Source organism: Chelonoidis abingdonii, chromosome 6, assembly GCF_003597395.2.
Source record: "Chelonoidis abingdonii isolate Lonesome George chromosome 6, CheloAbing_2.0, whole genome shotgun sequence".
NCBI lineage: Eukaryota > Metazoa > Chordata > Testudines > Testudinidae > Chelonoidis > Chelonoidis abingdonii.
In genome coordinates this window covers 40,454,352-40,477,123 of record NC_133774.1, presented here as the reverse complement: position 1 = coordinate 40,477,123, position 22,772 = coordinate 40,454,352, and the positions used below count along the sequence as shown (strand labels likewise).

The window sequence follows — 22,772 nt, the reverse complement described above, 5'->3', positions numbered from 1 at the left end:
CTCGGGTTCCGCAGCTCCCAGGTGCAGGAGAAGGACAGGCAGGAAACAGCAGCAGCAGCACAGCCTCTCCTGCCCCATGGCGGGCTATGCTCCTTGCATGCCCCTGCTGCCACAGAGGCTGCCACCGCGCTGGGCTCAGGCCGCCCAGCTTCCCCCAAGAGGTGCCCGGTTCCTGCTGCTCTCAGCTGGCAGATGCGGGGCCCCAGCTGAGCTCGGCCCCTTGTGTCTCTCCTCTGCAGCAGCGCTCCCTGCCTGCATCCTCCCGGGCGGCTGCGGTGGCAGCAGCCGGGGAGCTTGAGAGGAGAAGTGGCCCGTGGGCAAGCAGGGGAGACTCCGAGGTGAAGAGGCTGCTTGCATGGCCCGAGTGCTGGAGACTGACAGGTACCTGCCGCTGCCCCATCCCGGCACTGCCTGCTCCCCGGCCCAGTGAGTGTTACCTGACCCACCAGCCCCAGTGCCCTGTCCCATACTGTCAGCCACCCCAAGCTCATTGTGACACCAGCACCCTTTGGCAAAGGGCCCCCTGATCTTCACAAACAGCTGTCACCACATGCCTGACAAACTCACTACACCCCACACGTGTCTTACAGGGCACTTACCCACAAAGAGGAACATGGAAGGGATCTACACAAGGCCGGTAACTTGTAAAGAATGAGAATCTTTGTGAGATGCGTGCATGGGTAATATTGAAAGAATAGTATTTACCTTAAAAGTTTGCTTTATAGACTTGAAGTAGAAATTAGTCACCAGGGATAATGGCCCTTTAAGGCAAGAGTTATTTGTTACCCTGCCTAACCTGGCTGGTGATGCAATACAAAGCTCAGTTGTTTAGCTTTGCACAACAGTAAGACTTTAAATGGGACACCATCAGAGGCACTGGCAAACAACTGAAATGCCTTAAAGGTAAAAAAGAAACATTACAAAGCCCTTAGCATTATAAATAGTCTGTCAGAATGGGTAAGTTTACTAGTTTTTGGAGGTTGTTGGGGGGTGGGGGTGCAAGGTGGAAGTTTCGCCTAGGGTGCAAATATCCTTGCACTGGCCCTGGTAGCTGGACTTAATATTTCTTAAGATCCCTTCCAGCCCTACATTTCTATGTTTTGAAGATTTCCTTTGAAGCTCTTTCCTCTTAAAAAACCCAGCAAGTACAAAAACCATGACCAGCTCACTAAAAAGGAGCTTAAAGTAATATATTTTAGGCCTTTTTAAAAAACAAAGTCTTAGTGTCAAAGCATGCAGGTAAATGTGTATGCAGTTTTGCACACTTTCAGCACTTAGCTACATTATTTGCCACCCAGTTATGATACTTAAGTGATACAATTATTTTTCTCCACAAAATTTCAGTTGCAAAATAATCAGAGGTTATTTTTCAAAATCAAGCCCTAAATACTAACACTTTTTGTGTTTTACTAGGCACTATATGAACTTGAGAATACGTCACTTTTATCATCACTATATTCACAATGTGCAATATTCAGTTTCTGCACCAATGGTCTCAAATGAATCATTTGAGTATTTAGTCTTGGACAACGATATAACCCTTGTTCATTTACGAGGCTATCAGTATTTTGTCAGACTGCAAGTGACATATTTAGAATCTTGCAACCAGAGAACAATTGATACCTTTATTTATCAATTGTGAGCTTGAACTGAATCATTAGGACACCAAAACTATGAATAACTTAAAATTTAATTTGAAGCATAAATGCAATAAAAATGAAAAGCAAGGGACCATAGGTCAGCAAGATGCTTTATCTTTCCAATGATAAATTTTAATGTACTTCAAAATATTGTATGATTAGAGACTTGAAAGATCTTTAACTGGAGTGATTATACTTCTAAAAAAAAATCTTAAAATTAGTAAACAAGTCAACTCCCACAGGAATACTTTTTTTTGTTTTTTAATTACAAAAGTTTAACATCTATTTCAAGATACCTTCTAATAGGAAGACTGCTTGCTTTCGAAAGATCTTCACCAGTGTATCATCCAATTCAATTTCCTGTAGCTTAGAAATGAGCTGCTCCTCATTTCGACAAACCTTCTCTTGTGCATACAAGCCATCTGGCATTATTCGCTGCTGCCCCAGACCTATCAATGCTACTTCCACAGCCAGTGTTAGGTAAGATTCCCCTTCTTCTAAGAATTTGTGTGAAGGCAGGTGCTGGTACTCCAGAGATTTGCACTGCCCCATGTTCTCTGTAAAGGGTTACAAAACAAATAATACATCACAAACAATTTTCATCAATAATTGGTCTGCAATCTCACATTCAAACATTTCTTTTACCTGTTATTTGAATTAATTATTTTTAAAAAGTGAATTACTGTATTAACTTTGAAAGGTGCCACTAAAAAGCACTCTTCAGTTTTGGTAACAATCTATTTTCAAATATCTTTTTAAAGGTTAAGATAAAAGAATACTGCCCTATTGTAAATCAATAGGGAGCTTCCATTCAATTCTTTAGGACAGAAATGCTAGCAAATGTCATTGAAAAATAAAGCCACACGTCTATACAGAAAACACATTAAGGTTGCAGTAACTAAAAGCCAGGAAACTCAGGTAAGAATGAGAGATTTCATACTCAAGTGATAGCGATTATGAAAAATAGCAACTGTCCCAACTTTGTGTTCATAAGGCTGAAATATCAGCTTGCACTTTGAATGTCTTTGTTTTCACCTCATTCAGTAACTACCCAAGCCCTGGTAAGAAGAGGACCCTTACATCCTCACAGATTTCCACTGAAGTTAGCAGGAATCCATGTAGGGTATGTCCCGGCAAATCCATTAGCACGATCACAGTCAATGATTTTTTGACCATCCATCTGTTTGCTAGTCATAGACTCACAGCACTGGAAGGGACCTCAAAAGGTCATCTAATCCAGTCCCCTTAGGATGACCAGATGTCCCGATTTTATACGGATGGTCCTGATATTTGGGGCTTTTTTTTTGTTTTGTTTTTTTTTTAAATATGGGCTCCTATTACCCCCCACTCCCTGTCCTGATTTTTCACACTTGCTATCTGGTCACCCTAAGTCCTCTGCACTCATTGCAGGACTAAGTATTATCTAGACCATTCCTGACAGGTATTTGTCTAACCTGCTCTTAAAAATCTCCCGAGATTCCACAATCCCCCTAGGCAATTTAGTCCAGTGCTTAACCACCCTGACAGTTAGGAAGTTTTTCCTAATGTCCAACCTAAACTGCCCTTGCTGCAGTTTAAACCCATTGATTCTTGTCCTATCTTCAGAGGGTAAGAAGAACAATTCTTCTCCTTCCTCTTTATAACAACCTTTTATGTACTTGAAAACTGTTACGTCCCCTCTCAGATTTCTCTTTTCCAGACTCAACAAACCCAATTTTTTCAATCTTCCCTCATAGGTCATGTTTTCTGGACCTTTAATCATTTTTGTTGCTCTTCTCTGGATGCTCTCCAATTTGTCCACATCTTTCCTGAAATGTGGTGCCCAGAACTGGACATAATACTCCAGCTGAGGCCTCATCAGTGTGGAGTAGATGGAAAATTACTTCCTGTGTCATGCTTACAACACTCCTGCTAATGCATTCCAGAATGATGTTCGCTTTTCATACAACAGTGTTACACTGTTGACTCATATTTAGCTTGTGATCCACTATAACCCCCAGATCCTTTTCTGCAGTACTCTTTCTAGGCAGTCATTTCCCATTTTGTATGTGTGCAACTGATTATTCCTTCCTAAGTGGAGTGCTTTGCATTTGTCCTTATTGAACTTCATCCTTTTTACTTCAGACCATTTCTCCAGTTTGTCCAGATCATTTTGAATTTTAATACTATCTCCAAAGCATGTGCAACCCCTCCCAGCTTGGTATCATCCGCAAAAACTTTATAAAAGTGTACTCTCTATGCCAGTATCTAAATCATTGATGAAGATATTTATACATTTTTTAAATGTAACAATTGTGATACGGTAAATATTTCTGAATGTCTTTAAACACAACTTGTTCCTTCGCAAGGGTAACATATAAAATTTCAGTACTGAACAAAGTTATAAATAAATGTATTATTATGTTTGTGTAAAGTTGTTTAACGTTTCATTCTCATATTATAGTACGCTTGTTGTTTTCTTATATAGCACCAAAGACTTGCATGGCGCTTCACAGATGACCATATTTTGTAATATGGTCTCTACCCCAAAGAGCTTACAAACTAAATCAGACAAAATAGATTTTGACAAATAGCTATAGGAAAGACAACTGTAGCAATGAGAAGGGATACTGCTCTTCGGAGACCATTTTTACTAGAAAGCATATCATGCAAATGATTTGTTGTTAAACATATTTGCTGCATTTTTACCTTTCTAAATTTTAAGTTTTTCCAGAAGTAGATAGTGCAGGATTAGAAGTTTACTGAAGAAAAACTAGCTCAACTGAAAAATCCACACACAAATATTGGTTTAGTTTTTAACCTAAAACTGTTTTTAGACTTCTCTCACCCAAATGAAAAAACAAAATTGTTTCAGAAATGTTGATTCAAAATGAAATGTTTAAACTCTTGATTTTGAAAGTGTAAAATGAAACACAATCAACCTTTCTGAAAAAATTTTTTGGAGGTTTTTTTTTGGCCAAAACTATTTGCGAAATTTAACCCCAATCTATGTGCACAGAAAAAATGCATTTTTTCCTGCAAATTTAGTATTTGCCACAATTTTTTTCCCATTTCTACTGCTGATATAACTCATTATATGTTAGTTCTATAAGATTACCTTGTAAAACAACATGCATTACACTAGATATACCATCATTTTTAGATTTTTCCAGTAATTTCTTAGAACAAGGATCTAGTATTTACTTATCCAAAGCAGCAAGCCAAGTTTTCTTAAATAGATATTTCCAGCATAAAAGACAGGCATTCTTCAAGCTTGAAGTAATTATCAGCAATGTTTAAAGTTGTTTTCAGTTAAAGTTAATTAAATATTTACTTCAAGTACTGCCTCCCATGTTTTTATAGGGAATGCTCTGCTCTGAAGCAAATGTTTCCTTAAAGTTAATTTGAAGAGGAAAAGTATTAAAATGCTCAAAATTTCTCAAGAAACAAATAAGATAAAACTAGAAACAGTTTTACCTGTGAAGTCTGAGAAGCCATGGAAGCTTTCATCATCCACCCTGCAGGCTTCCATAAGGCTACTGAAGAGAGTGCCAACTGGATCCAATGGGTGCCCCACCCAGCCTTCAAGATTAGTTATTGAGGTTACTCCTTTGTGGAGAAGTTCTACATCAGGTAAATTAGATAAATATAAAATGATAGGTGAGTTTTAACAATTAACACTAAAAACAAGACATTATCCTGGGCACTCTGTCCAACATCCATAGAATGCACAGTAGTTTGAGTAATACTTTTCTTATTTTTAGTAATAAATATTACTTAGTTGCTGTCCCTCAAACATGTAAGGAAAATGAACGAAGCTCTCTCACAGCTCTACTTTTCACGTGCTCCAGAGAGTTGCACCATGGGTCAGAAATCCCAACCCTAGTGTCTTTTCGAAAACTGCTATTTGCTAGCCAGGTAGTCCTCTGGATGGGGGAAGTGGGGAGAGAAAGCATCTTTGCTGAAAAGTTACAGTGAAGAGGAAACACTTCTGTAAGATAAATGGCAATTTCAGTTTCCTCATCCAGAAACACTGCAGCACCATTTTTATATTCTAAGTGAATCTGATAGAGCTGAGAGAACAAATAAAAATACTTCAAAGTGTTCCATGTTCATAAATAAAATATGAGCTTATCTTGCATCTAAATATTTATTAAAGTAATAAACTCAGGATGACAGCTTCTTTTAAAAAACAGAGTCAAGGGTTTAAATGAGGTATTGTATACAAGAAAAAACTGCCCTTTAAATTGACAAAGTGTGGTTTCTTGTCATTCTTAAATTCAAGGCAACAAATTCCTCCATGGATACTTTGTTTCATAGCTGTCAACTATCAATCAATCAGAGCATGAAAAAAATTATTGTTTAGCACAGTGAATTGAAGGAAGTACAGCTGTGGTAATAGAGGTTACAGGGTCCTCAAATTCCTTTTCTACAAGCAGACATTCCCATGACAGTAGCTTCCTTTTGACTGCAATTCTAAACTTACATTTCCCCTGGACATGTATGTACTGTGTAAATACGTGAGATTAAAGGCCATATTGGTAAAAAACGTAACTGCATAAAAAACCCCCTGAGTGCAATAATTGTGCTCTATTTCTCCACTCCAAATACCCTTGCAGATACAACTCCTCCTGTCCCATTTCACAGGAAATGTGTCATCTCTAAGATTGATCATGCTTAATACACATCATCAAGCTTTTAGAATACTGGAAAGATTGGTTCTTGCTTATCTGATATATGGAGCTATTCAAGCAGCACAGTTACAGCATAGAAATTAGAATTTTCAAGCTGAAACATTAGTAGGAGGACTTCTTTTGGGACTCGACTGACATGTTTATTGTAATCAATAACATACTAAGAAAATAAAACAATTGTTCCACCAACAAGTAGTCTGCGTGAAAATAAAGATTAAAAACCAAAAAAAGATTACTGTCACAATCAAGCCTTCTACATGCCAGCATGAGTAACCTTTGCCTTCTGAATGACACCCTTGTACTTGAGTATACCTATTTTTGTCTGTTTATGATCTTCACTTGCAGTGTCACAACAAAGTCTTCAATCCTCCAATCACATATCCAGATATTTAACTCTACTCGTGTGGGATGTATCAGCAGGAGTGTTGTAAGCAAGACATGAGAAGTAATTATTCTGTCCTACTTTGCACTGATTAGGCTTCAGCTGAAGTATTGTTCAGTTCTGAGCACCACATTTAGGGAAAGAGGTAGACAAACTGGAGATAGTCCAGAGAAGAGCAACAAAAATTATTAAAGATCTAGAAAACATGACCTGTGAGGGAAGATTGAAAACATTGGGTTTGTTTTGTCTGGAGAAGAGAAGACTGAGGGGGGACATAACAGTTTTCAAGTCCATAAAAGGTTGTTGCAAGGATGAGGGAGAAAAATTGTTCTCCTTAACTTCTGAAACAATGGGCTTAAATTGCAGCAAAGGAGGTTTAGGTTGGACATTAGGGAAAACTTCTTAACTGTCAGTGGTTAAGCACTGGAAAAAAATCACCTAGCGAGGTTGTGGAATCTCCATCATTGGAGATTTTAAAGAGCAGGTTAGACAAACACCTGTCAGGTATGGTCTAGATAATACTGAGTCCTGTCATCAGTGCATGGGTCTGGACTACATGACCTCTCAAGGTACCTTTCCGGTCCTATGATTCTATTTGAGTAATCCGACTGACGTCAATGGGACTACAATGGCATGAATAAACCTACTCAGCTACATATAGTGTCCGTGGGACTGGGGCCTAAAACAAAAAAAACTCTATGGGCAGGAGTCAAGTATTTATTTGCATATATAGGAGATGTCTAGCACATTTCTGAGTGCTCTATTAAAGGGGAAAAAAGCAAGAGCTGCAATATTAAAAAAAAAAAAAAAAAAAGACATCTCAAACTAAAACAGTGTTCTTAGCTGTTCTTACACAGCATGGACCACACGTTGGAGAAACTGTCTCATGGACAATAACAACATCCCTATGGCAACTGCAGCAGTTGCTTACATGGAAAACTAATGTTAGAAAATAATTTAGTGTATTTTATCTGTCTAGTTGGGCAATTTAGCAGCTGGAAATGAGAAACACCAGTAGTATGCGACTAGTCAGCTGCTTGCAGACCACCAACAGGTTCTCCACACAGCACCAGTGGTTCTCTCTCTCTCTCTCTCTCGTGCGTGCGTACACACACACACACACACCCACCCCTCTCTCAGTATGGAAAATGGGAAAGCCATGGGATGTTGGGTGAAGATGCGTTACATAGTGAAATCTCACTGAAAATTCTGACAAGTAATAGTAACAGTTCTTTGCACTCATATAGAGCTTTTTATCTAAGGATCTCAAAATACCGTACAAACATTAATGAATATAGCTTCACAGAACGTCAGAAGGTCAGCATGTGCTGCTAGGCTGATTTTACAGTTAGGAAAACTGAGGCAGAAAGAGATTGAAGGTTAAATTTTCAAGCCAGGTGTCCATCCAGTCTCTGCTTATGTTCTCACATACTTATTTCTGTACAAACACCGTCACATGCTTTAAAAGTTTAAACACGTCATAATGCAGAACTCCTTGGAAGAACTGGGAATAGAACTCAGATCTCTAGCTTCCATTCCTGTTCTTAAACAGAGAAGAAGAGATTTCTTTGTTAATGAGGAGGCCTGTTCAGGTCCAAGCCACTCTTACTTCTAACCTTAATTTTAGATTAATTTGAGTGGCCAAGGACTGAACATGCTTTTCGGAGACTAGACCCTTATGAGATAATTACTTCCAAAATAAGGATGAAGTACATTGCTAGGACAGTGCTGACAAAATTACAGACGGCAGTGATTAGAGAACTTCTTTCCAGCTATATTAATCCAGCATCCTTCACAAGCACTAAAACTTAAAAGAGTCTCATTCTACACTAGGCATTCCTTCAATTATTTTGTTATCCTTTCTGTCTCAGAAATACATGGCACAAACTAAATTCTCCACAGGGAAAGAGGAACAAACAAAAACCCCTCAACCATGCAACCACACACAAAATGCTCAATTTTAAAAAGATTACACAAAAGCAATATTTGTATTGCGATAATGCCTGAATCTCCCAATCAGGATAAGGACCTCAATTATGCTAAGTATATTACAAAAAGAGATAGGGAGATATAGCCCTTGCCCTAAAGAGCTTTTAATCTAACAAAGGACTTAGACATCCAAAACATTACCAGTTTATTTGACCAGTGAGAAATGTAATGAAAAGTTACTAACAGTCACCTCCACTTCTGTAGTTTCTAATACAGTTAGTTTCCTCACGCAAAACTCCATACCAGTTTTTTGGTCACCTTGTAATGTCCTTTGCCCTTCTCTCTTCCCTACATTTACCTTTCTTCTGAGCCCGGAACATGTCCAGCTGTTTCTGCTGCTGTCTTCTTAGTGTGTTAACAATAGCTATTGCTAGCCTCAGTGCTTCTCTTGGGTATCCATGAGATCGTAATGCGTCAACCCTTGCACAGGCTGTAGGAACATGTTCTAAAACAGAGAACATAATTGGAAAAAAATACATCCATGTCTGTAACGCCCCTCGATTTTACTATGCTGCTTGAAAGGTTATTTATAAGCTATGTGAAGGGACTTGAAAGGTTATTTCTGAACCAGCATTTGAAGGGAGGATCTGTTCCTATTTCCAGGCCTTCCATTCATCTTCCCACCATTCCCCAAAAATAATGCCATAGAAACTGAACAAAGCAGCAAGTCATGGAAACGTCTTTCCGGTTTAGCCACTTACCATGCCAGAGGGGCCACCCGTGAGAGTCAAAGAGTGAGTTTTCAGTGTCGTCATGGTAACAGTAGTTGGTGTATAAGTCACTGCTGATAATGTGCTGTAAGTGGCTGTCCTGCCAGTGGAGATCGCATGCCTCGATAGCTCGAGTGAACACCGTCCGATGCGGTCTGTTTGATGAATCTGTCATTTTCACAAATACAGAAAGCAGTCATCAGCTTTTATTTATTCACATTTTAATAAATCATTCAAAATATTTTTCAGTCTTGCTGTCTAATTCCTCCCCTCACACTCGTGGTACCCCGTCTCCTTAAATAGCAGACTGCAGATGACATGTTTCACATCCTAAATACTACATAAATCAGATATTTATTCCATATTCACTTTTCCTTCATAAAAAAGAAAAACCATCGATATCCATTAAAATGAATGCTAAACGGTGCTCTGTAAATAGAACTGTCAAATCGCCTTCTATTTTATCAATGTAAATTGAACACTCCAGCTAGACAGACAGCAGGCATTCAGTTCACTCCCACATTCTTCCTGAATCCTGGAAGGTCCAGTCCTGCTAGTATCATTAGCTTCTACCTGTCACTTCAGCCACGTAACTCTGCTGGAACAGAGTCAGTTTATTGGGGCAGGACTCTGATAAGTGTTGCTTTTTATTTTGTTTTAAAAGGTGACATGGTTCTACATAGTTTGAAATACTTGTAACCTTTGTCATATTAAATAATTTTTAAAAGGCATAAAATACGTGGAATAAAGTGAACATAGTATACTAAAAATCACAGCACTGATCTGAATTTCTGTTGGAGAACTCCATGTGGCAGCAGAATTCTGTTGCTACCAAGATGTCAGTCAGAGCTGAAATTAGCATAACAAGTTGGGCTGGACATTAGGAGACCCAACAAGAAAAACTTTTGTAGGGAGTTATGTGCTGAATGTCCCCCGTTTTCCCCAGCTACATGTGGAGATTAAAAGCTAATCTGTAAGTGAATGAAATTTGACAATTCCCTTCACAGGTATCTTTCAAGAGACTGCACGTGACCCACGGGAGACACCTCACCTGTCCAAGCTTTTATCTTTTTCTTCTGCAGGCATTGAATTTTCCTTCATTTTATATCAATTTGAAATCAATGTGTATTCCAAATATTGTAGACATGAAGTTTCCCAGATCCATGTTTCTGTACTGCAAGATTATATTCTTATATAAATAGAGCTCTTACTTGTATAAATGGAGGATATTTCCCCCTCCCTGGTCCTTTGCCCACAGAGGGCCGGAGGGGACTTTTTCAAAGTTGAACATCTCCTAGATTAACCACAGAGACTGCTGCAGAGCAACAAAACACCTCTCCTCTCCAAGAAGAGAGTGTCCTGCCTCTCCAACAGTCCCAGCCCCACGAACAGAACCTGGGATCTTGTGTCAGTGCAGAGTGTTAACCACAGGGCTGATCCCACAAATAGATGCTTCATTTTAACACATCTAATTTCATTTAGTTGCAGTAGCATCTCTTTAAATAGCTACTGAAAGCTTCACAACTGAAGAAAGACATATATAGAAAAGCTCAGAAAAGCACGCCGGCAGTGATACCAGCTTAAAGAGCAAACAAAAAAACCAACCAAAAATGTTTATATGATATACTTTAAGTACAATTCATTAAATTAACTGAAATATAGATACATGGAGCATAGATATATTTTTATAAAACAAACAAAAGTGTTGGAAACATTTAGAATGACTCGGTCTTGAAATATTTTATGTAGTAAATACATTTGAACACACAACACACAACATACACACACACCCCTTGCTCAACTATCATTACAAAAATGTATTTATCCTCCCTTCACTTGATACTTTAGTTGTTCATACCAAGACCCACTCCCAAAAAGAGAGAAAGTTATTTGTCCCAGGAAAAAAAGTAAAATTTTGGAGGGATATATTAATTTATAGGTTATAGCATATGTTACAATTAGTGCCTCTGTTCAGACTCACCTTGGTTAGCATTTGCACCCTGAGGCAAAGCATTGGTTAAATTGGGCAGCTCGTTTCCATGGTTTCCATCTTCCCAGGGACAAACATCCACACTGTTCCATTTTTTCAGCTGTTTTAGCCAACTGGCCTTCTGCTCCAACTTGCAGTGAGGATTTAAGACTATACACATCCAAAGAGCACCTGATTTAAAAAAATTGCTCAATTATCTTTTCTATTAAAAGAGCAACAGCCAATGACTAGTTTTAAAAACCTATGGAGTTTTACCAGATGGTATTTTTATACTATAATGTTTTTTCCCTTGTGGTCTAATACTAGCAGACCATAAGTTCCTGACTCAGCATCACAGGGTTAATGTGACCTTTTTCAACCACCCCAAATAACTTAATTAGAATACACAATCTTTCTATCGAAACTGAACGTATAAAAAGATATAGCGGGACTTCATATGAAACACTACAAAATCTAAAGCCTCCACTCATTAGTTTGTCAGAAAGGATATCAGTTTAAAGTGAAAAGAGAAAGAATCCACAGCCAAGTTACAAAAAACTCACCCACCCATCCTTTTAATTCTGACAGAGGAAGCAAGTGCATCAGTTTAAAAACAACGCAAAAAAGAAAATGTAGAAGAAACAGAATTATATTTGCTATGTAATTATTTCCCAGTTTTCCATTACAGTAAAATATTTTGAAATAAAAGTAAATATATTAAAACACAAGTATACATACACCGTACACATATACCTCCACATCCTCAGAATTTGTCAAAACCTATCCAAAGAACTGTAATTCACACTCAAAATCATTTTCAAATCACATTTGGATTTCAGAGATTTAATATTCATTCAAGATTGCAGCACTTTTTAAATACAAAGACTTATTTTTACTGCCATTATTTCAGTAATTAGGTTAAACTGTAAAATGTTTTACATTCTCTCTTTACACAACTCAAAAAGAAAGCTGATTTGTGCTGACATTTCACACATACCGTCAGTTCAGAATCTGACTCCCTGACACTGTGTGACAGGGCATCCACAAATACTTCAGGGTCTGTGGCAACAATTTTCAAATGGAAACCTTTTTCTCGGTATCAGCTGTCTATTTACCAGTGTGAACTCTGACAGCAGCATGAAGATGTGCTATTTAGCAACACTTCATTTGTTCATTAAGGATGTACTTTACACACTATAGGAGATTTGCAGAAGTGCCTAAAAACTGTATAACAGATGCCCAGAAAAAAGAATAATGATGCAGCCGGCTCACCTAATGTGGTTAAACTCTAGTAGCCAAATAATAGCTTGCTAACCAAGAAAGTAAAAGGTATACCTGGAACACAGGCCATCATACAACAGATTCCTAGAAGTAACTTAGCATTCTGCTATCCTACACACCATGGTATGGGAGCGTATTCTTAAGTACCACTCCATGAAGAGCCAATGGAAACTTAACCTTACAGGATCAAGCCCTCAAAACCTTCAGATGCTGGTGTGGAAATGGGGGCAGGGAAGCGTACAAAAAAACAAAAAATCTGAGACACACCACAAAATAAGACAGAGTGCAGCAAAGGATAGAAGATGATGTCACTAGAATAGCATAGGGGATTTGGAACAGTTAGACACACTAAAGGAATCTGTTTTAGAAGATTAAACTTGCAAAAATGTATAAAAGAAAAAATATACTAAATTTGGAAGTCAAGAACTCTTTCTCCTACGGCCCTTTTTAATCAACTCTTACAATTTCCTTTAGACACTCTGTGCAGTGGTTTAAATATATTGCAACCCTCCTAAGCCAAGTAAAATTGAAGAATTTCACTGATTATTTTTACTAGTAAGCACCAACGTGCTCAGCACTGGCCCAACATACAATGAAGATGGTCCTTGCAATCTCCAAGATAAAAGAGGAAACAGTGAGGAATGGCTAACTGATTTATTAATTATTTTCTTCAGTAGCACTTATGAGCACTGAAGAGCATGACAATGCAACCCTCTGTATTAAAAAGAGACTAATACAACTTAACACGTTGCAACTGGATTTCCAATGATTCTAGAAAAGCAGCTACATAAACCAAGGTCAAGCACAAAATTTTAACTGTATTTGATGACTATTCTGAATTATTCAGCAGGGCAAAATATACAACACTGAGAATTACAACTACAAAACTGATTTATAGCATGAAGGAATGCATAAAACAATCAAAACCAGTCAAAAGAGTTAGCGAAGGCCTACCATGCATATATTACACTGAAGAGGAGGAGGAGGAGGAGGGACAGAATTCCAAAATATTTAATTTCAAGCATCTACTTTAATTTCAAAAGGGCAACTGTGTTGTGAGTTTAATTATATCAGTAGCTGTATTCTCAGAAAGCCAAGCTATTTAGTGTAAGTTAAACACAAGGATTAATTCCTATATTAAGACCTTTACACAGAAATCCATGTTTCACACCAAATAGAGGTTATATTACGTAATTTGATTAAGTTCCACGTACAGAACGGAACTCCCCCATGTGCCACTTAAAATGTTAACTTCCACTGACATCAATGAGATGTGTGTTTGTAAAGTCTGCAGGACTGGGCCTTCACACTACTTTCAAGGTTAACTGATGCCCTTCTGGAGGAGTGGGAGAAGGAATTCCCCATTTGGAAGAGAGTTGAGCATGGAGAGCCTGAGGTACCACACCCACAGTGTGTCATTTTGGGGGAGGAAGTATAACACCAGTGACCCCATTCCTCACCCCTGCAATTTTTTCTTAAGTGCATGTATAGTGTGTGTGTGGGGGGGGAAAGGGCCTATAGGGGGGAGGGTGAATGTGCATGGGTGGGGCAAGTTTCTACCTTCCTGTTTCTTGGGGGCAGCTGCTCCACGCTGGGTATTTGAAATTCACTGCTTCCTGTCCTTTAACACTCTACTGCAGCAAGCTTCTAAGAAGGGAGATGTTTGGTTGTACCCACTATTCATCCACCAGCCAAATGGAAGAAGCCAGGAAGCCGTTCTTCTGATGTCACAGCAGCAGCTGGTCTACCTCTTGCTGCTGCTGCAGTAGTCAAGCTCTAGGAGGCATCCTTTTAGATATCGAAGCAAAGCACAGGCTTATTCTAGTGTTGAACAAGGGGGTTCTTGTTAGCTCCCAGCTACCTTCTGCCTAATGGCTCTCATATGGGGCAATTACTAGCCATAACCACTGCTTATTACAGGTAAGGATCAAGTAAAAATTAAGGACAACTACCTTTTGTGAGGAAACTTTTCTTATCCCATCTCAGACTCAGGAAAATAACTTAAGAGAATTTCAGCAGACTTCTCAAACTTGCATCCGACGATGTGGGCACTCACCCACAAAAGCTCATGCTCCAATACATCTGTTAGTGTATAAGGTGCCACAGGACTCTTTGCTGCTTTCTCAAACTTGAAGATTGCTGTACACAAAGGAGTCTGTACTAAAAAGAGCACTCCTGTACTCCAAAAGGGATATTCCCAATATGAAGAGAAGTTCACCAGCTTGACATAATGAAATCCAGCTACCAACATGACCCACAACATAAAGAAACTATTGCCCCAATAAAGAAAGACAAAAAACCCTGGTCAGAATATATAGTATTAGAAATGGACACAACTGATCACTCAATACAGCTGCCATATTTTTCACCCAAAACTTTGGAGGCATTTTGATCCAGGCTAAAATCCCTCTCATACAGGCCCAGACAGACTCCAAATCCACACACTACTGAGAAAAAAGTAACGTTTGGATTCAGATTCTAGACTGCATCCCACCTCTTTCCAATTATGAAAATCGTCAAAGTGCAAAGGTAAAATATCACAAACCAATATGCAAATTTCATTTTTCCCTGAAGATAATTGGATGATAAGTCATGCTGTGACTGCAATTTGATATTAATTTCACAACGGAACAAATACTAAAACTGTCACATTTCAGTGAGGAATTGTCTCTTCTGGCTCCACAATAATCCTCTTGACCTGAATAAAGCTATCTTTGCCTCAATAGACCTTTGGTTCAAACAGCATATCTTCAGAGATGTACTGCTGTCATTTGTCTCCAGTACATCTCATCCCACAGAAAAATGTATTTTATCACTGTTCTCCATAGTATGTGGTTTCCCCATACATATAGCCAAAGATTAGCATAGCTATATTCTCTCAATAGACACCCTGCTCCAGAACCAAGGCTGTAGAAAGGGACAGTGTGTCCATGCTGACTCAGGATTTAAACAAGTCAGTAGAAAATAGCATTATTAAAGTGCTCAGTTACTGTAACAGTAGGTGCTGTAATAATTACACACTCACAGTATGCATGTATTCATCAACCATAAAAAAAGAACAAGGAATGTATACAGACTCTCCGTAGAGATTAAGTATTACTCAGTTCCCATAAATCCCATTACGTTTCACCCCTTCCCCAACAACTGGAAAAACCCCACCTAATTTTACTGTGTGGAAATGAGATGAGAAATTGAAGATTCAGCCTACAATTCAAGACTGATTATATTAGTCAAAAGAAATCTGCTTTCTCTAAAAGTATAATGATGCCCTGTCAATGATGGTATATAGCTAAGCTTGTCTCAGCATTTTCACAATAACCATTTTCAGTGGTTTATAACACTACCGTAATAGGTTGCTACAGGTTGAAACTTGGTATAAGGCCTTAGCCTGGTGGAATTTTGTATTAAAATGTTTATTTAAATCAAGTCACTCATTTGTAAAATTAAAATATACATTGTATCTGCACATAAGTTGCTGTTTATAAAAAATTACAAAGTTTTTATGCTAGCACAACAAATTTTCATTTAAGAACCAAATTTCAAAAGCAGTCAACTCAGATTACAAGAGTAGCCACATTTAGAATTTTCACTGTTGTTAACTGTCTGGATCAGTTTTCTTTGGGTAAGAGTGGCTATTGCACAGTGGAATTAGGTCAGCCACATTGAGTCACCATTTGTTGCATACATGTCATCATACCTCATTTTGTCCTATGTGATTCTATTATGGAAGTATTGATTTAGAACATTTAGGTGTTACATATATGCCACGTGGATGTTTAGAAAATTGAACTCATTAGCCTTTTTATGTTAAAGGCTATAATGTCAAAAGTGGCTGTTAAGATACGAAATCTGTTTAGATGTTTCACAATGTAAAATGACTATACAGCATTATATAAACTTTATAATCCAAAACTTCTATATAAACACATAATACCCGCATTGGAACAGCAACCAGACAGTTAGCAAAATAACAGAAGGAAGTCTAGTGTGTACTACTCCCCCATCCTCAAGGGCAAATCCCCTACAGTCACTGATAAAACCACCTCCTTCCTACATGCAATAAGAGGTCTCTATTAGAAAAAAAGTATTCAGAAGCCCCACTGGAGAATGATCCAATTAAACAGCTGTTTTTATATAGAATAGTGAAGATGGAGAGTATTGTATTGAAGTGCTTACTCTATCATAAGAACCCCAAGGAGAAGTACTCGCAGTATTCAGTCAAATCTGAGCAGCAATTTTATTCATAAAAACAATTCCTTAATGCACTCTGGTTTTTCTACAGAGCCTTCAGAAAGAACCTGCAATGGGTGTTGTGTTTCTTGGAGAACAGAATGTTTCATTTTGCTCTAATTCATTCTATTACTAAATTAAACTTTGATGTATTGGCCTTGACAAGTGCTTCATGCTGATTGTATTGTGTATGATAGTATAATCACTCCCCATGCATTTCCCACTAGCTGGCTGATTAATGCAATAGATTACCTGTAGCATTGATATATTCTGCACACTAAAATCTGTATGTGTGTTAGGGGGAGCACAGGTGTACCATAAGGGGGCAAAATGAACAGATTTCTAGTTCCTTGACTTACTTCCTTCTCTCCCAAGACTGTTACATTAAAAAACCAACATTTCCAATGTCATGGGAGCAAGTGTGTTCTAGTGCAGAGAAATGGGCATCGGAATTCTATATTCAGCTCTGACACTCACTCATTGACCCTTGCACAAGTCACTGAACTGTTCTGTGCATATATAAAGTAGGTTTAATACTAACTTTCATGCCAGCCTCAATTTCAGTGTCCTCAAATTTTAATACATTAAGAAGATGAAAACAAAAATGCATCTCATGATTTGTTATTGTACCCCTTGTCCTCTGTTTTTTTTTATTTTATTTTTTTTTGTTCTGTCATCCCTTACCAAATTATACCTAGTTTAGGCTCTTAGCCTGCAAACTACTGTGACTGCGTGGAGCCCCACTGACTATACCAATGGGGCTCTGCACAGGTGCTGGGTTCCACTCAAGCAAAGCAGTTTTCAAGATCAGGACTACAGATTGTCATCTCCTCAGGACATAAACTAGTTACGTCCATCAAATCTCAGTTAAGGGCCATACTTCTGATTCCTTACAAATAATTATTCATTTTCATCATTAATACAACAAGAGGAATAATTTTATCTACAGAGCTGGAAGAAAACACCAGGTGTTTTCAAAGAAACCCACTGGTTTACTTTTCTAGCATTCATGATAGTTTATTCTGAACGTTTGGAAATGAAAGGTAACAGCATTGTTAATACTAGAGCAAACAAATGGGTATTAAAACTTTCACTAAACTGCTCATGGCTGTTTTTTTAAATATATACCTTAATTATTCCCATAATAAATTCAAATAATTACTTATGGTCACAGTTAAGTTGTGAACAGCAAATGGGATTCTCGTTCTGACAAAGCATAGACTAAATATTTCTTCTGAACAGTTTAACAATTACAAATAAAATTTTAAGAACTACAACATGCTTGCAGAGCATTTTCAAAACGAAAAAGAGCAAAATTAGTCAGATAAATTGTTCACTATGAATAGATCATACAGCTGTATTGCACTACTTCACAGGGACGTTAAACAACTCAATTTTTTCTATAGCATTTCAACTTTCTTGAGATGAGAGGGACAAGGGGTTTGACCACAAGAACTGAAAGGGAGTTGTTGCTGAAATAAAAGACGTTTTTTGAAAATATAGTCACATTAAAGAAGGATAAGTACACTCAAATAAAATCACTAAGATGCATAGAGGGAGAGGACAAGAAAAACAGCTTGATGACCAGCATTATGCTTACATAGCTGAAACACATCACCACACATTCACATAAGCCTCATCTATGGCAACATGTACAGTACAGACACTACAGCTGTAGCTATATACTGCAGTGAAAAGCAGGCTGTATCCACACTTGTCACTGTGGTGTGCAGCTACAGGCAGCAGTGAAAGGCTCTGGTAGACGGGAGACAGCAGGACACTACGCTGCTCAAAATAGCAGTGTAGACATGGGACGCATTGCTTGAGCATGTACAGAGAGCCAGGCAGGGTATGTATCCTGAGGTTCAGGTGGGAAGGGCACTCTACTCACCTAAGCAGTGCCTCAAAGTCTACACTGCAATTTATACCCAGGCTAGCTGGGTGTGCCGGGTCTGTACTTGACACTCTGCCATACATGTAGATATACCTACAGATCACAAAGCCATAAGTGACCACCGTGATCATCTTGGCTGTTCTGCATAAAACACAGGACCTTAGAACTTCCCTGAATTAATTTCCATTTGAACTACTATACAGCTTTAAGAAACGCATCCAATCAATTTAAAAATTGCCAGTGATGGAAAATCCACCACAATCATTGGTCATTTGTTCCAATGGTAATATTAACCCTCACTTTTAAAAATACATACCTTATTTCTAGTCAGAATTTGTCTAGGTTCAACTTCCAGCCATTGAATCTTCCTATACCTTTATCAGGTAACTTATCAAATTTCTCTACTCTGTGAAGGTATTATAGACTGTATGATCAAGTCACTCCTTCACCTTCTCTTTGAGCTCCTAGAATCTCTCTACAAGGCATGTTTTCTAATCCTTTAACCATTCCCATGGCCGTTCTCTGAGCCCTCTCCAATTTATCTATATCCTTCTTGAATTGTGTACGTGAGAACTGGGCATAGTATTCCCATAGCTGTCATGGGATGGGATTCTAGTACTCTTCAACAAGAAGGGACCTGAATAAAATCACTACGGCCTAATGCCTTGGATCCCAGAATACCAGAACTCATTGAAGATGCAACCACACCATAGTAGGGTGACCAGATGTCCCAATGTTAGGGGCTTTGTCTTACATAGGCAATTATCTCCTCCCTCCCCTCAAAAAAGGGTCATGATTTTTCACACTTGCTATCTGATCACCCTACTCTATAGGCATGTATAATCTACTTTCTCTGGTATTTACTGGGGGTAATATCAGAAGATTAGACGTTAGCTCATGTTATTCTTATGCTTTAAAAAAAAAAAACAGAAAAAAGTGTGCTCTATGAAATATAGGTCAGCAACTAATTTCAGTCACAAGTCAAATTCTGCAATTAATTATGGAAGCATTGGTCATGGTCTCAGAGATGGATGAAATTAGTTTTTCACTTGAAGCAGGGATTCAACCACTTAGTTATAAAAGGAGTATTACAACATATCCTCAAAATTACAGCACTTACTCTGAGTACACCATGAATTTTCAGGAAAATTTACAAGTTAATCAGTTAATTTGTTTAGGAACTAAAAGTATTTTAAAATGGGTTTCTGAAGAAATTTAGCATCCATCATCTAGCTTTTTTTGTTAGGTCCTGGATAATCTTAATGGAACACAGACTCTGAACTTCCCAAATAGCAAATAAATAAATAAACCATTCACAGAAATACTGCACATTAATTTCAATAATATTGTTCACGGTAAGAAATAGTAGTTTCTGCCATTATTTTTCATAACTGAAAGCTGCTTCTTCAGCAGGGTCTGACAAATGCTGTTCTATTACACAAAACTGAAAGAACCATCCTTACTTCAAAAAGGCTACCATCGCCTATTGTCTTACTAGAACTGCGGACACAAATGCCCTCAGTTAAGATGCCCTCTTTCAAGATAGTCACTGCTTTCCGTTGTTCCCAATGAAAGTGAAAGGAAACTGGTCTCTGGAAATGTAGGTGCGCTCCATCTTTCTCAAGGCCATCCAGGCTTCACTCCCAATGGGATCAATAGGACCCAATAGCCATTTTGAAAAAAGGCAGTTATTCACAGAATTCTCTGTATTAGCACATTATTTATGACCCTCTGCTGAAGAAGAAATTTTTAGTTATGATGAACTCGAGCAAAACATTATCATTAATCTAAGAATTTTTGAGAACCATGTGTTGCACCAGACATAAGCAACAGAAAGAGGAAAAATAGGAAGTGATGTTCTGACTTCTACAGTTCAGTGAAGTGGAGAGAAACTTGCCAATTCATTCTGGCTGATTTGGGCTGCTCCAGAGCAGGGTAAAGTATCCAAAACGTGCTGGTGAATGTGCTACTAAAAATTTTTAAAAAATTAAAAATTAAGATTGATATTATATTTTACTCACTTAACATACAACCCAGACAGCAACATTTTGTGTTTTTTGTTTAGTGTTTATATATGAACTTTTTAAATTAGAGAATCTCTTATCTGGGAACTGCCTATGTTAAACTGGAATTAAAAGTTAATACATATCACTAATTAAGGGCAAAAAAATATCACGGGCATGTTATAATTACATCATTGCCCCCTAAAATAAAAGCATTCCAAACCCAGGCAACTTGAGGTATGATTAAACTTAGAGAAATCTAAACATTTTAAGGCAAGGAAAAGTATAGCTAGGGAACCCAAACAGTCATAATGCCATCCTGTAGTCACAGGAGACAAAAAGTCTAATGTGTCTGAAAATCAGTTTAAGCTGAAGCTTCCAAACACTTGTTAGAGCCACAAACCCTTGATTTAACAACAGTCAGTTTGAACATAACATATATATGAACTGGATAACAAATAGCAGAAGCAAAAGGTAATGACAAAGCCACAAAGAAGAGAAGTTTCACACACAACTGAGATGCTGTGTAGAGCCACTGCTGTTCAATTTCTCATAAAAGACGTCATCCAAAGCTATGCCTTTCAAGTGGCAAAATTTGTTTATGACACTAAAGTCAGAAATAGTTAGTTTAGTACTTTAAACAGCATAAATCAATCTAGGACACATTTATACATGTTAGTGTAATATTCTGTGAAACGGCTGATATAGTTTAATGGAAGTGCATATGACGTGCAGATTTTTTAATCCAAAAAAATTGCAAGACAACCAGTTTAGTGGTGGGTAACGTCTGCAACGTATTAACAGTGAAAAGGGATTTATGAATTCATGTTAGCACTTTGTTCAACTGCAGTTAAAACTGGCCAAAAGGATGCTATGCTGTACCAAATACTGCATTATAAATAAGAGAAAGGAAGCAACACCAATGTAAAAGGTCAAGAGAAGACGATGAGCCGAGTATACTATAACGGCACCTGACCACCTTAGGAATTTATGAATTTCACAGTCTACTTTCAAGTGCTTAAATTTAGTTGCCTAAATACATAGTTAGGCACCTAATTAAAAGTATCCTTATTTTCCAAAGGTGCTGGGCACTTACAACGCTTATGGACTTCAAAGGATGTAAATGTCAACAGGAGCTTCAGATGCCCTGCACCTTTGGAAAAATAAAGTCACTTTTAATTCAGTGCCTAAATAAGGACTTAGGCAACTAAATTTAGGCACTCAGGCTTGGAAATTATGGCCTACATCTGTCCATTTTAACAATACTATGAAATACATGGGGGAAACGGAATCTTTCTGCAGTGTACATGTACCTTAACAAAAAAACCCCAAAAGATAGTAGTGACCTTTCAATACGCAGCTGCAGAAAAACAAGAACTGGAATGACTATTTAGCCATGGTAAATCTTGTTCATGGCAGCATTTAAGTAGTTGCTAAATTTGGGGTCAAGAAGGAATTTCTCTTGGGCATATTGGCAGGAACCTTAGCTGTTTCGTCTTATTATGAAGTACTGAGCAGAGATCATCTGTTTGAAATAGCTGGCATGCCCCGTACAATTTATTTTCTGTAACTGCAAAGTGAAGAGTCACTAAAGGCCTTCCATTCTTCTACTTCCAGATTTTTATTTAGTTTATTTAGGTTAAGAAAAAAAAAAATCAAAACTTGATATGTCCTAGATTAGAATACAAAGATTCTCTCAGAATACATGAAAGTAGTTTCAAAGACAGGAAAATGTTATTTAACACCTTGAAAAAACTGTTTCCCCAGAATAAAATAGTAATTAAATCCTAACTAATTACAACCTCTAACGATCGTGGGTTTAAATTAAATTTCAGATTGGGAGGACAAATTTACTCAAAAAATAAGAATTTGAAAACAAGCATTAAAAAAAGCACAAATATGTTATAACAATTCTCCACGTGATCTGAATTCATACAAGATTTTTAACTTCAAGTTAGCCAGTCTTCCTAATCATTCATAATATAAAAAAAAATAATATAT

The 22,772-nt window shown here is 37.8% G+C and overlaps 1 protein-coding gene across 1 annotated transcript in view; it reads right to left on the bottom strand.

Annotated features, from left to right (window-relative positions):
- Positions 1-22,772, bottom strand: part of ZSWIM6 (zinc finger SWIM-type containing 6) — a 162,172-nt gene that overhangs the window by 26,495 nt on the left and 112,905 nt on the right. The window contains exons 5-9 of the mRNA XM_032801157.2: positions 11,376-11,555; positions 9,386-9,562; positions 8,983-9,129; positions 5,097-5,243; positions 1,937-2,197 (exon numbers count right to left, since the gene is read on the bottom strand). Coding sequence (XP_032657048.1) covers positions 1,937-2,197; positions 5,097-5,243; positions 8,983-9,129; positions 9,386-9,562; positions 11,376-11,555 — 912 coding nt within the window. The remainder of the gene's footprint in view (positions 1-1,936; positions 2,198-5,096; positions 5,244-8,982; positions 9,130-9,385; positions 9,563-11,375; positions 11,556-22,772) is intronic.